Genomic DNA, 14,090 nt, shown 5'->3' on the forward strand with positions numbered 1-14,090 from the left:
TGACTTACTAATAATAAGTCACAAACTTAGTAGGAGGGGGGGGGAGGTAAGTCGACAATACACAGGCCGCTTAGTAGGGGGAAGGTGAGATGAGTTGATAGTGCTGAGCTGAAGATACACACACCTCAACTCAGACACTTCAACTCAGTGAGCTGATACCCCTCTGAGTTATGGCCTCTCTAGTTTACCTACTCATTGTTTGATCTCTAGAAGTATATTTGTGGCTAACGATACATTCGTCATAACAAAAATACAATCAGCATTGGACTTGACATTATTCCGACTTTAATTTGCTTTTTCCAGCCGTGACAATCTAAAATACTTCTACTGTGATCACTGTTGTTTGGTTTCAGGATCATAACTATAAAACCATTATTCATCAACAGTCATGATTTTTTTCAGTACATTTGCATCATTAGAAATCATTTGCAAGTCGTCCTGAGTGATTTCAAAGCGAAGCTTTTTCTACTCTTTTGTGAATAATTTTAGAATGAATTTTACACACACATGGGTCATTTTCATTTTTTAGTTAATATTTCTCAATCAGTGATTTTGAGTCTTCTAATATCATATTCTAATTTATGCACAGTCAAACGGTGATCTTCTTCAATCGCGAGCCGCATAGGATCGATATTTTCTGGTATTGTTGTGCTTGATGAACGTCCGGAGAATGAATTACTGAAAATAAATTACCAGCCATCTATAAACCATTTGTACTACTCATATATCTGACTTTCACGCATACAGTCATCTCCAAAGGCCTTTTGCACCATTATTATAACCGTTTCTGCACAAGTCTTTTCAAGTTTAAAGAAAAACTTAATGTAAATCCGCTATTCGATTTTTTCGGTCTTTTTATCAATAAACAAATGCAACGATTTAAAAAAAGACTCCGTAAAGAAAACTACCCTGTATAAGATTGGAAACATCTTGACATAAATTACGGTATCGAGCGAGTTCTTAAAGAGTTATAATTAACCGTGATATCCGACAGAGGATGTTTAAGCATTCTGACGCAAAGATTAAAAGGTACTCCGGATACATTTCGGACACACCTCGTAATTGGGTAATAAAGTTCGTTATTTCTTCATATTACATTTATTTGTTTTATCAAAATAATTATTTCAAATATGATAATACTTAACCTCATTTCTTCTCAATACAAATGTTGCAAATAATCTACTCCGTCACTGCAAATATATTAAGATTCATTCTACTAATAATGAGATCTATCACATTTTTCACTTTTAGATGGAACTTCAAAATATTGATAGGCATTGTGGAGTCAGTAGCTGGATTTGTAAAGAAGTTTGCAGTTTGCTAAAGTCTATAGAAGTGGGATATTGGAATCGACGTCATTATTGTGGAAAAACTAATGAATGTTCTTTTTGTGAAGCAACAATAATATGGCATCAATTATCGCTTCAAATAATCACATATTTGATGCCAGAAAAACTGGCCAATCCTCCAGATGTAAGTATCAAGTTGATTTTTATATTTTCTGGATATTTAGCAAAATAATTATTTTTATGCTATAATACATATGCGACATTTAACTGTATGGTCTACGTCCAAGTTGTAATCTACTAACAGACAAAATAACTTGTTGGAGATATCCAACTTTGGCTATTATCCCCATCACATATCTGCACAAATTATTCTAATTGTAAGTAATAATATATATCCATACAACTATGGAATTATATCCACACAATATGCATATTCATGCAGTAATAAACGTAACTACTATTTAAAAAAGAATGAGGAACAGAAGAATAAATCAAATGCAAATATTAACACAATATAAAAAAAATTGTTATATCGCTTAGGAGTGTATACAATAACCGTGCTTTTACTGTGTTAAAAATATCAAATTTTGTGATAACGAAGCAGCATTTACGGGAAGTTTTACTTTTCTGCTCTAATTGGAAAAAAGCGCAACTGAAGTCCATCGAATGCTTGTGAAAGCTTATGGTGACACTTCTCCAACAGATAAATCATGTAGGAAATGGTTTAGATCTTTTAAAGATGGAGATTTCAGTATTGAAGAAAGGCTCCGTTCGGAATAGCCAAAGAAATTCGAAGACATAGATTTAGAAACATTATTTGATGAAGATCAAAGTCAAACGCAACAGGAACTTGCAGAATCATTCGAAGTAACTCAATAAGCCGTTTCTGTATGACTAAAGGCCATGGGCATGATTCGTAAATAAGGTGAGTGGATACCTTATGAACTCAAACCGAGAGACATTGAAAGATGATTATTCACTTGTGAACAGTTTCTTTAAAGGTAACGGAGAAACGGTTTCTTGCATAGGATAGTAATAAATGACGAAAAGTGGATATTCTATGACATCTCCAAAAAAAAAAAATACTATGCTAAGCCCGGACAATCGTTGCTATCCACCTCAATATCAATACCAAAACCAATCCATAGTTCAAAAATCATGCTGTGTATCTGGTGGAATTTGTTAAGCTTCTTGTGCGCATGTGCGCGCACGCATACTACGCCACCTTCGCTGAGCTCAACTGCCGCGAAAACTAGCGCGGCATTCCAACCGTGATCACCTTTGGTGTTAGAGCTCCTGACATTATTAGAGTATCATTAGAGTATTATTATTGTAAGAAAGATTTAAATAAAATAACTCTGTACTTTCCATTTTTAACTAAAAGCTAGTGTGTGAATTAATTTACTTCGATCCAAAATTCCAACAGGTTATCGGCCCTGCGACGCTTCCACTGCGTAACAAATAAAACTTATAGAGGTATGTCAATTGAATTATTAAAGTGTTACAAAATAAAGAAAATCATTCGCTTAAGCTACATGAGCTCGCGACAAAGAACAACGAAACATTCTCCTTTCTGTAGTAGCTGGAGGCTCTACAAACAAAACAAAGTAGAGAAACAATAGTGAAATACTAACACAGAATTAACACTGCAACGAAAAAGAGAATATAAGTTGCCGGAATCGCGATAGAGATAGAGATAGTAACAGTGAGTCAGCATTACAGAACAAATAAAAATAATTAGAGAATAAACAGAAAAGTGCGGTTTTTCTGTCGCGTTCGTTTTTTTAAGAAATAAAGTGATAGAGAAAGTGAATAAAATTATACGTCAATTAATTAAGATTAGCAAATGAAAATTAGATGCATTCCGTGAGTGACATAACATATTTCGCGAATTATAGGTGAATCAAATATCGATGTCAAGTGTGACATTTGAACAAAGGATTCGACGCCATGACACCCGGCTAAACGTGAGCGAACAAGAAAGCACGCAACAAATATACCATTCCGCACACGCGCCAAATAGAAAGAGAGAGAAAGAGTGCACGCGCAACGAAACGTTAGAGAAAGGGAAGGAGAAAATATAGAGAGTGCACACTACTAAGGTGTGTTCACAACGATAATTGTGACACAACCTAAAGCTTACAATTCTGGAGCGACTTGTCAGACACCAGGTAGTGACCCGGTATGGAACTGACTGCACGTATGACATACATGCATTACAATTAAAATAAAAGAGATACTATATAATGAAATATATAAACTCAATATCGAGAGGTAAGATTTCACTCGAGGGGAGTGTGGACGTATCTTGGATGTGAGCGCGAGTTTTGGTGAGAAAGTTAAAGAGGAAAAGTGTTTGAGGAGAGAAATAGAGGTGAAAAGAGCGTGGAGGCGGAGGAGGAGTGGAGAAGAGAGAGAGAGGCCTGGAGAAGAGCAGGAAAAAGCAGAGAGAGAGGAATAAAAAAAAAAATAAAAGTTGAGGTTAAGAGAGAAAATCAGAAAGCGGGAAAGGCAGGCAGAGAGGAGGGGCGGTAAGATGTAAAGGCAGAGACAGAAAAGGTAAGACAGGGAATAAAGGTGGGATCACGGATAGATATAGAGAGTCGAATTAAGGCGTACGGAATAGGATGGAAAGATTTGTGACAACAGAAAAATTAAGAGATAAAGGTGGAAGGTTGGATAAGAAAGGCCCAGAGGAGGAAAAGAAGAAAAGAGTAAAGGTGGTGAGGGGGAGAGAGAGCGGGGAGGGGCTGAGGGAGAATAATCGAGGAGAAATGAGAGAGGCAAAGAGATGCAAGAGTGAGAGCGAGGGAAGCGAGATGGATGGAGAGGGGGGAGAAGGATTGGACAACACGATAAGAGAAGTGGGAAAAAGTAGTGGTGCAGAAGATATAATGGAAAAGATACGGACAGACATAAGGGAATTAAGAGAGGTATGGAAGGAGGAAAGGAAAGAATGGACAGAAATGTTTAAAGAAATAATGGGAAAAATGGAAAGAATGGAGGCAGAGGGGAAAAGAAGAGAAGAAAGGTGGGAGATGAAATAGGAAAAGTTAGGAAAGAACAAGAGAGAGAGAGAGAGAAGAAAGAAAGAAAGAGACGAAAGAAGAAAGGGAAAAAGCAGAACGTAGAGAAAAGAAACTGCAGGAAAAATGGGGAGAGAGGATGAACCAGTTGGAAGAGGAGTATATGAAACTAAAAGAAAGCATAGAAGGAGGAAACAAGAAGCAAAGAGGAACAGAAGTAGGCAATAAGGAAGAATTAGAGCATATGAGAGAAAAAATGGATAGAGAAAGTAGGATAAACAATATAATAGTGACAGACTTAGAGGGTGAGTTAAGATGGGAAAAGAAGGGAGAGGCAGAGGTCTGGTTAAGGGAGGTACTAGAAATGAAAGGAGAGATAGTGAATCTGAGAAGAATAGGAGGAACAGCGGAGAGAGATGATCGGAGAGAAAGAAAAAAAAACATGTGGTAAATTAGATGCGCGTCATGGGAACAAAAAGAAGGAATTATGAAGAAGAAAAAGAATCTGGCACAGAAAAAGATATACATGGATCAGGACTGGTCGTGGAAGCAGAGAAGGATAAGAGAGGAAGTAAGAAGGAAAGCGAAAGAAATAAGAAGTAAAGGTAAAGAGGTAAAGATGTGGCATAACGGGGTGAAATCAGAGGAAGAAGAATGGTGGTGGAGCGAGAGAGAGGGAAAAATGGTAGGAAAGGGGGTGGAAGGGTTTCGAAAACAATAGGGATAAAATAGAGAGAGAGGGGAGAGAAGGGAGAGAGGGGAGAAAGGCAGTAAAAATACTATTCTGGAACGTGGCGGGCGAGAGGAGCATGGAGAAAGACGACTGGGAATATGTTAGGGAATTCGACATAATAGGGCTGACGGAAACCTGGGTGAAGAGGCAAGGGGCAAGAACTGGTGTGGAGAAACAATTGAAAGGGTACAGCATAGAGTGGAGGGACTCAAGAAGGGAAGGAAGAAGGGGGAGAGAAATAGGGGGAGGAATAATGGCGGTAAGAGAGAGGAAAGGGATGAATAAGGTTGAATGGAAGAAAGAAAGGACAAGTGAGGAAATAGTAGGAGAAATAAAGATCGGAGGGAGGGAATACATGATAGCATCGGTGTATATGCAACATGAGAAGAAGGAAAACTATGAATACCTAAGTGAGGAGATAGAGGAGAAAAGAGGAAAAACAATAATTATAGGAGGAGACTTCAACGCAAGAACAGGAAACGAAGGAAGGGAATGGGAGACAGAAGAAAACCTAGAAGAAATTAAGGCCAAGGATAAAGTGTTAAACGCAGAGGGAGAAGAAATGATAAAATGGCTAGGAGAAATGGGCTTAGTGATAACGAATGGGAGAAAAGATGGAGATGAAGAGGGAGAAATAACATATATAGGAGCGAGAGGAATGTCAACGATAGACTATGTAGTAGGTAACGAGGAAGGTGATAAAAAGGGTTCAAATAAAGGAGAGGGTAAAGTCGGGCCACTTACCAATAGAGGTGGAATTGGGAGACAAAATAGCGGAAGAAAGAAAAGAAGAGGAAGAAAGAATGATAGACGACTGGAGCGAAGAAGGTATAAGGGAGTATCAGAGATGGATAGACGCAATAGAGGTAACAAATAAATGGAAAGATATAAAAAATAGAGTGAAGAACGCAGTTGTAAAAAAGAAGATAAGGAAAAAAAAAGGATCAAAAAAAAGCTGGTCGAGAAAAGAATGTAAGGCAAAAAGGGATAGGGTGATGGCAGAGTTAAATAAGGTAAGAAAAGGGGAAGGAGACAGAGGCAAATACTTAGAAGCAAAGAGAGAATACAGAGAGGAAATAAGAAAAGTAAAAGAAGATGAGGGGAAAAGAGTGGCGGAAGAAATAAGAAAAGATAAGACGAGAAGAAAATTCTGGGATAAAGTGAATGGCAATAGGAAGAAAAGAATTTGATTAGATGAAAATATAGGAAAAGAAGAATGGATAAAGCACTTCAAGGAACAATTGGGAGAGAAACAAAAGGAAGAAAGCAAAGGGGAAGAAACCGAAGACAGCGAAGGAACAATAATAGGGAAGGAAATAAGGGAAATAGGAGGAAAACTGTTCGTATTCTTTGCAGACATGAAGGCCGATTTTGATGAAATAAAGAGGAAGAAAATATGGGAAACAATGAAAGAGAAAGGGATAAATAGAAAAATTAGGAAAAGAATAGAAGAAATATACAAGAAAACAGGGAGTAAGGTAAATGTTGGAGGAGAAATAATTGGGGAGTTTGAGACTTACAAAGGCGTAAGGCAAGGGTGCCCTTTGAGCACCACGCTATTTAATCTTGCCTTCGCCGACCTGGAAGTGAATATCAAACAGGTGCAGGAAGGAGGGGTAGTGATAGGAAGGAAGAAAATATGGACATTAGGATATGCAGATGATATAGTGATGATGGCAAAGAGTGAAAATGGAATGAAAGCAATGCTGAAAAAATTAAAAAGATACCTGGAAGAAAGGGGACTAGAGTTAAATGTAGGAAAATCAAAGATGATAAAATGCAGGAGAGGAGGAGGAAGGGGAAAGGAAGAAGAATTCGAATGGGAAGATGAGAAGATAGAGAAGGTGAAAGAGTACATCTACTTAGGATATGTGATAAGCAAAAATAACGGAAATAAAAAGTAGATAAAGAAGGTAGAAGGGAAAATAAATATGGGACTCGGAAAGTTATAGGGGCTAGGAGAAAAGCTATTTAGAGAAAACTGGGAGCTAAGGATGAACCTGTTCGATGCTCTGGCGAAAAGCGTGATTATGTATGGAGCAGAAATCTGGGGATGGAAGAGATATGAGGAAATAAAGAGACTACAACTAAAATACATAAAGTGGGTATTAGGATTAGATAGAAACACGCCAAGTTATTTAATACGATGGGAAACAGGAAGACAAGAAATGAAAGAAATAGCATTAGAAAGAGCAATGAAGTATGAAAACAAAATAAAAGATGAAAGAGATGGTTCAATAAAAAAAAGAAGCATGGAAAGAATTAAAGAAAAGGGAAAGAAATCAAAAAGATAAAAAGGGTAAGAAGGAGGAGAGAGAGGAAAGGCTGGAAAAAAGTAAAATATATAGAGAGAGGGAATAGGGAGATGAAATGAGGGAAGAGTTTTGGGAAGAAATAAGAGATGAGCTAAAGAAAAAAGATGAAAAAGAACCAGAAGAAAAACTAGAAAAATCAAGATACATAAACGAGTGGAAAAAGCTGAAAGAAGAAATGAAATGGTATAGGTTAAAGGAAATTCAACGAGAGGTAAGAATAAAAGGCCTGCAAAAAAGGGAAAGGTTTAGGTTAGGTAATGAAATGAGAGAAAGCAGGTATTGGAAAAAAGAAGAAAATAAGAGATGCAGAATGTGTATGAAAGAGGAAGAAAATTGGAAGCACATGGTAGAAAAATGTGAAAAAAGCAGAAAGGAAGGGGAAGAATGGGAAAAAATAATAATAGGAAGCAAAGAAAAGATAGCGTGGATGATGAAGATAAAATGGAAAAGAAGAAAAAAGGAAGAGAAGAATGAAAAAGAAAAGCAATAAGACGAAGCTACAGGACCCTAAGGAGAGACGGAAACAGAAGACAGAGAAGCAAGACTCGCAGACATATCTACACACACATACATACACACACATACACACAAAACACAAACATACGCGCAAACATAAACATACACATGCACACACATACAAGACACAAGTAACAGCAACTACACAAGCGATAGGAAGGTATTGGAGGATGGAGCAAAATGGAAAAGAAGAAGAATCGAAGAAGAGAAAGAAAAAGGTAAACTAGAAGGCAAATCATAAGATACTAAGGAAAAATAAGTGAGGTTGAGGAAAGGAAAGGCAGAGGGAGCAATAGGAAACAAGAAAAAGGTGTCAAAGCCTTAATAAGGAGAAAGATAGATGAAATGATTAGCAAGAAGGAGAGCAAAAGCAAAGGAAAGGCAAAGGTGAAAAGGCAAAAGAAAGTAACAAAGGAAACAGTTGAAAAGAAAATATGCAAGAAAGAGAAAAAAAAAAAAAAAAAAACAGAACAGCGGAAAAGGTAGATTTTGGAGAGAGAAAGAGGAAGAGAAGATTAATCAGAAGAAAAATGAGAAGAAAAGAGGAACAGGCAGGCGCAGAAGACAGGGACACAAGAGTTGCAGACACACCTACAAAAGCACATATTTACACAACACATACACACACACACACACGCACGCGCGCACTCACACACACACACACAAAACACATACATAATCAACTACACAAACTGGATACGAGACATAAATAGTAATATAAGAAATGTAAACCAAATGTAACATATAAGTTGTAAACAAATAAACTAACTAAACTATATAATAGGTAAATAAAAAACAAGAATTGATAGGTACGTTAATTTTTTTTATTTGTTTTCAAACTTAGATATAAGAATCAAATTACATATGACGACTTTTACGAGCGAGCATCCATTTACTGATAGCCAGCGCGTTTTTAAAGGCACACGATGAATTTGATAGATACGCGTTGGATTTACTGCACACGGAATGCTATCGTTTAAAAGATTCTTAAGTGATAGACAACCCAAATCTTCAACGTTAAACTCAGTCGTTCTGTAAAAAAAAATAAAAGAAGAAAAAAAAATAATTATTAGATATCATTTTTTTCTCTTTACGATGATACGCGACAAAAAGAAACTTACTGTGCATTGGTCAACAAATTTCTCAGCCATTTTGTTTTTTCAAGACCTTTGACAAAAATAGTTGCTCCAAAAAGTGTTTTTTTTATTATTTTTCCAAGGTCGTCGTACGGTAAATCGCTAGATACCATGGGTAAGGTAGTTTAAACAGAAGCACCGACGGAGTTGGATCTTTTTCCAGAGGACAAACAACAATCTCTTTGAATACGAATTCGTTCAAGATAGGTATGAAGCCCTGTACATCTACAACAAAATCCATCGTAGTAACTGAAGAATCTACGTCGAATACTGCGTCAATACAGTCGAATGAATACCTTTTTATACTAAGCTTAAACTCGTTGATGCCCCACAATAATTTTTCGATCAATTACAATCATTCACCTCCTCCATACTTTTTCCAACCAATTAGCATTGACGAGTAGTGAATATAACGCGATGGATTTGTCAAATTTGCTCAGTTCAGTAATTAGCATCATGGCTAAGTATTTCAAGAACACAGCTTTGTTGCTTTTACGCGCACATCGTCTGGCGAATGCAGGTTGTGCTAGTGTCGAAGACATCAAAAGATGGTTGACACTGAGTTCATTGACTTTGCGCAAAGCCGATGAGCTTTCTCGTTCGCCTAGCTTGATCATGTCTGGCAGACAGAAGCTGCTGGTAGCTATGTGCATAATTAGAAGCGTTTTACATCCGCTAAACGAATACAACAGTAGGCTTTTAGCACAGCCCCCCATTGTCACCTCATCGATTGCAGAACCTGTGGTAAGTAAGCATAGCGAACAATCGATATACGAACCTCTCGTTATTTTGGATGTAGTTGGTGAAAGTCTCGAGCCGGCTAGTACTACTACTAGTACTACAACTACTACTACTACTACCACTACACCGGCTGTTGTCAATCCAGCGCAAGACTCAACAGTTCGCTGGAATGATATTAATAGTGCGTTTAAAGGCAGAATAAAGACTGGTGTAATAACCAATCTGAAACATCTAGATTTTAATGCGTTTTTGAGGCTTGCCAAACCATTATTCCATGCTCAAATTGAGGAGACCTTGAAGAAACATAGTTCTATAAAAGTGAATGCCATACTGGATGCCAAGTATGGAGTCGAAAAGAATAAATGCGATGAAAAGCTCGATGTGAAGCATTTCAATACGAAGATGGCACCGATATATCTAACCACAGGCATAGACGAGTGGTTCGTCGAAAACGTTTTAAAACAAATCAGTAAGAGCACGGAAGAATTTCAAGAGCAAGACTCGAGCTGGTCTCTTCGCGTTATATTAAACTCAACCGTAAATATCAGCAAGTCCAATTCTATGAGAGCTGGTTCTTACGTTGAATTGCTCAAACCTATTAAAAGACAGAGAGTCTGTGTGAACGTGTGGAACAACGACAATGAATGCTTCAAATGGTCCATCCTTTCGACGTTACATCCAGTCGCAAGGAATGAATATCTTGTCATTGCCTATACTGCTCATCAAGATAAATATAATTTCAAAGATATATCATTTCCACTCGTACACCCGAAAGAAGTCGAGAAATCTGAAAAGCAAAACTACGTTTCAGTGAACGTGTACTTTTTAAATTTCAATAATGGATCCTACGATATGTTGCCTTACTAAGTGCACTATGTTTGGATAAAAGACTTATCTCGATTGATGTATCGACAGTTGTCATTTCGCAGATGTAAGTCGTACATATGGAATCGTTGCTTTCACTATTTCCTAACTGAACAGAGATTGAAAACGTACGAGGTCGACTATAAAAATGTAAATATGTGTAAAATTGTGCTTCCCAGTGGCAAGGATAAATGTTTACAATTTGAAAACTTCAAAAATGAGTGCGCGGTACCGTTCATCGTGTACGTCGATTTTGATAGTCTCTTTGAAGCGGTGTCCAACGACGAACAGATCCATCAACGTCACAAACCGTACAGCGTTGGCTTTTTCGTCAAGTGTAACTACAATGACTCTGTTTCGCGTTATCGAAGCTACAGACAGAAAACCGTCGATGACGTTGGTCTGGCCAAGTGGTTGGCAATCTTCACGATTTGGCCAAGTACCTGCACGAATTGTACAGAAGCCCGCAGCCTATGGAAAATTTAACGTTCTAAGAGGCATTTAACTTTCTTCGTGCTACGCTATGTCATATATGTAATAGGCCTTTTGTCAAGAAAAAAGACACAAAGTTCGCGATCACTGTTAATTTACGGGAAGGTATCGTGGAGCTGCTCACAGCACGTCTAACATTACTTATCAAGAATCGAGAATTATACCCGTTTTTTTTTCACAATCTCAGTGGATACGATGTGTATCTATTTATCTGGGAAATCGAGAATGAATTTCCCGGTCGAGTGAGCCTTATTCCTCAATCCAAGGAAAAATACATATCTTTTACGAAGTATGTGGAAGGTACCGATATAAAGCTGCCTTTCGTCGATTCGTTTCAATTTATGGCGACTTCGCTCGACAAACTATCGTCGTACTTGGAAAAACACGATATTCTAAAGCGAAATTTTCAGCAAGATGACGGATACATACTGCCGCAGGATGCCCTACTCAAGTGAAAAGATTTATTTCCGTATGACTATGTGTCGTCGTTTACAAAACTCGAGGAAACAACGACGCTTCCACGAAAGCAAGATTTTTACAGCAGTCTGTACGATTCGGATATCAGTGACGAGGAGTACAGTCACGCGGAGACCGTTTAGAGAACGTTCGACATTACCGATCTTGGCAACTATTCGGATTTGTATCTCAAGACGGAGATTCTCTTGTTGGCCAAAGTTTTTGAAAACTTCAGAGTCAAGTGTCGAACGGCGTATTATTTGGATCCGGCCCACTACTATACGACGCCCAGATTGAGTTGGGACGCCATGTTGAAGTATACGAGTGTAAGGTTGGAGCTCTTAACGGATATCGACATACTCATGTTTATCGAGCACGGCATTCGCGATAAAATCAACCAGTGTTGCAACAGGTACGCTGCCTCGAACAATCCATACATGGGCGACGACGACGACGATGACTACGATCCACAGAAAGATGACAAATATTTGATGTATTTCGACATCAATAACCTTTTCGGCTGGAGTATGACCGAGCCTCTTCCACTCGGTGATTTCGAATGGTGCGACATTGACGCCGCCAACTTTTCTTTCGATATTCTCGATGATTCAGCCTTCGGTTGCATACTCGAGGTGGATTTGGAGTATCTAGAAGAAATTCACGATGCGCACAGAGATATGCCATAATGTCCGGAGCACAAAGCCGCTTCGGGATCCAAACAGAAAAATTTCATGACGACTCTCGATGATAAGGAGTGTTATGCAATCCACTACAGAGGTCTGAAAGAAGCAATAAGGCATTGCTTGCACCTCGCGAAGATACATCGGGCTTTAAAGTTTAAGCAGAGTCCGTGGCTCCAGACGTACATCGATTTGAATAGCGAGTTGCGTAAGCAAGCGACAAACGAATTCAAAAAAATGCTGTTAAGAATGTTCAACAATGCGGTGTACAGCAAGACCATGTAAAACAAGAAGATACGCATCGACATTAAGTTGATGAATAAGTGGGAGGGGCGATTCGGTGCCGAAGCTCTGATAGCTCGACCAAATTTCCACAGTAGCGACATTTTCGACGACGAACTGGTGGCGATTCAACTGTTGCGGATGGAAATCACAGTGAGAAAATCCATTTACAAAGGTCTTGCTGTTTTCGACCTGTCTAAGACGCTCATGTATCGATTCTACTACAACTATATAAGCGGTGCCGTTGGCGAGGAGCGTTGCAAGCTTCTGTACACAGACACGGACAGTCTGGTGTACGAAATCACGAATGTAGACATGTACGAGGTCTTGCGTCGAGATATTTGCGAATTCGATACATCGCATTTTCCAGAACCAAATCGCTTCGATATGCCTAGAGCCAATAAGAAGATGGTTGGCAAGATAAAGGATGAGAACCTGGAATGCTCATGCTCGAGTTCGTGGCCTCAGAAGCAAAATGTACAGCGTGAGAGTTCAGAATAGAAATCCAATAAAGAAGGCAAAAGGGATCAAGAATTCGGTGTTGAATGCCACGATTACTTTCGCGGACTACGTCAAATGTCTCCAAGAAAATGTGATTCTGAGCCGACAGCAAAAGTCCATCAGATCGCGTCATCATCACTTGTACGGCGAGAGACAAACAAAGATCGCGCTCACCGCGCACGACGATAAACGCTTCTTGCTGCCCATAATCACCGATACGCTTCCTTGGGGCCATTACGGCATTTCATTGGTGGAAAGTGAGGGGATAGAAGCACTGGGAATGGTCGCAGTCGAGCTGCCGACCGCCGCCATCGAGCGGCCGACCGCCGCCATCGAGCGGCCGGCCGCCGCCGTCGAGCCGCCAGCCGCCGCCGTCGAGCATGGTATCATCAATAAACTTCCATCTGAACTCCATATTCCAGAATATCAATATTGTGGACCAGGAACTAAGTTACAGATACGTTTAGCTCGTGGTGATCTACGAATCATACCTCTCGACACAGTTTCCAAGCAACACGATATAGCGTACTCCAAAAATCGAGAAAATATCCAGACTAGAAATATCGCAGATAAAATTTTAGCTGAAAATGTGATCAAGAGAGTCTTCGCTAAGTATTCTGGTTTTGGTGAGAAAGCAGCTGCTTACGCTGTATCTAACACCATGAAATTAAAATCAAAGGTTGGTATGGATCTCACGAACAGAAGAAAATAAACCAAGACGAAAGGACGCAAGAAAACGAAAAAGTTAGTTAATTTGAAAAGCGTAATCAAAGCGGCCACATTCAAATGGACCAAGAGTAAATGTGCGCGTAAAGTTATCGGTTCTGCTTTGAAATAAGCTCGTACAACCGTTGAAATAGCTGGTGGAATAGCAAACATCAACGTTCCACGAATTCTGTCAATATCAACTAAGATAGATGGAGCTTTACCCTTTCTCATACCACTTTTTGCAGGCTTGAGTGCAACTGTCGCTCTATCTGGTGGCGCTGCGGGAATCGCAAAAGCCGTGAACGATGCAAAGTCTGCAAAACAGCAATTGGAAGAGAACAAGAGACACAA

The 14,090-nt window shown here is 39.0% G+C and overlaps 1 protein-coding gene across 1 annotated transcript in view; it reads left to right on the plus strand.

Moving 5' to 3' along the window:
* Positions 1-14,090, plus strand: part of LOC131667616 (protein unc-79 homolog) — a gene marked incomplete at its 3' end in the record, with an annotated part of 3,688,809 nt that overhangs the window by 1,325,820 nt on the left and 2,348,899 nt on the right. Inside the window, exon 14 of the mRNA XM_058941149.1 lies at positions 1,252-1,473. Within this exon, the coding sequence (XP_058797132.1) occupies positions 1,252-1,473 (222 nt within the window). The remainder of the gene's footprint in view (positions 1-1,251; positions 1,474-14,090) is intronic.

Source organism: Phymastichus coffea, unplaced genomic scaffold (assembly GCF_024137745.1).
Source record: "Phymastichus coffea isolate CEN01 unplaced genomic scaffold, Cenicafe_Pcof_1.1 PCOF00005, whole genome shotgun sequence".
In the NCBI taxonomy this organism is placed as follows: Eukaryota; Metazoa; Arthropoda; class Insecta; order Hymenoptera; family Eulophidae; genus Phymastichus; species Phymastichus coffea.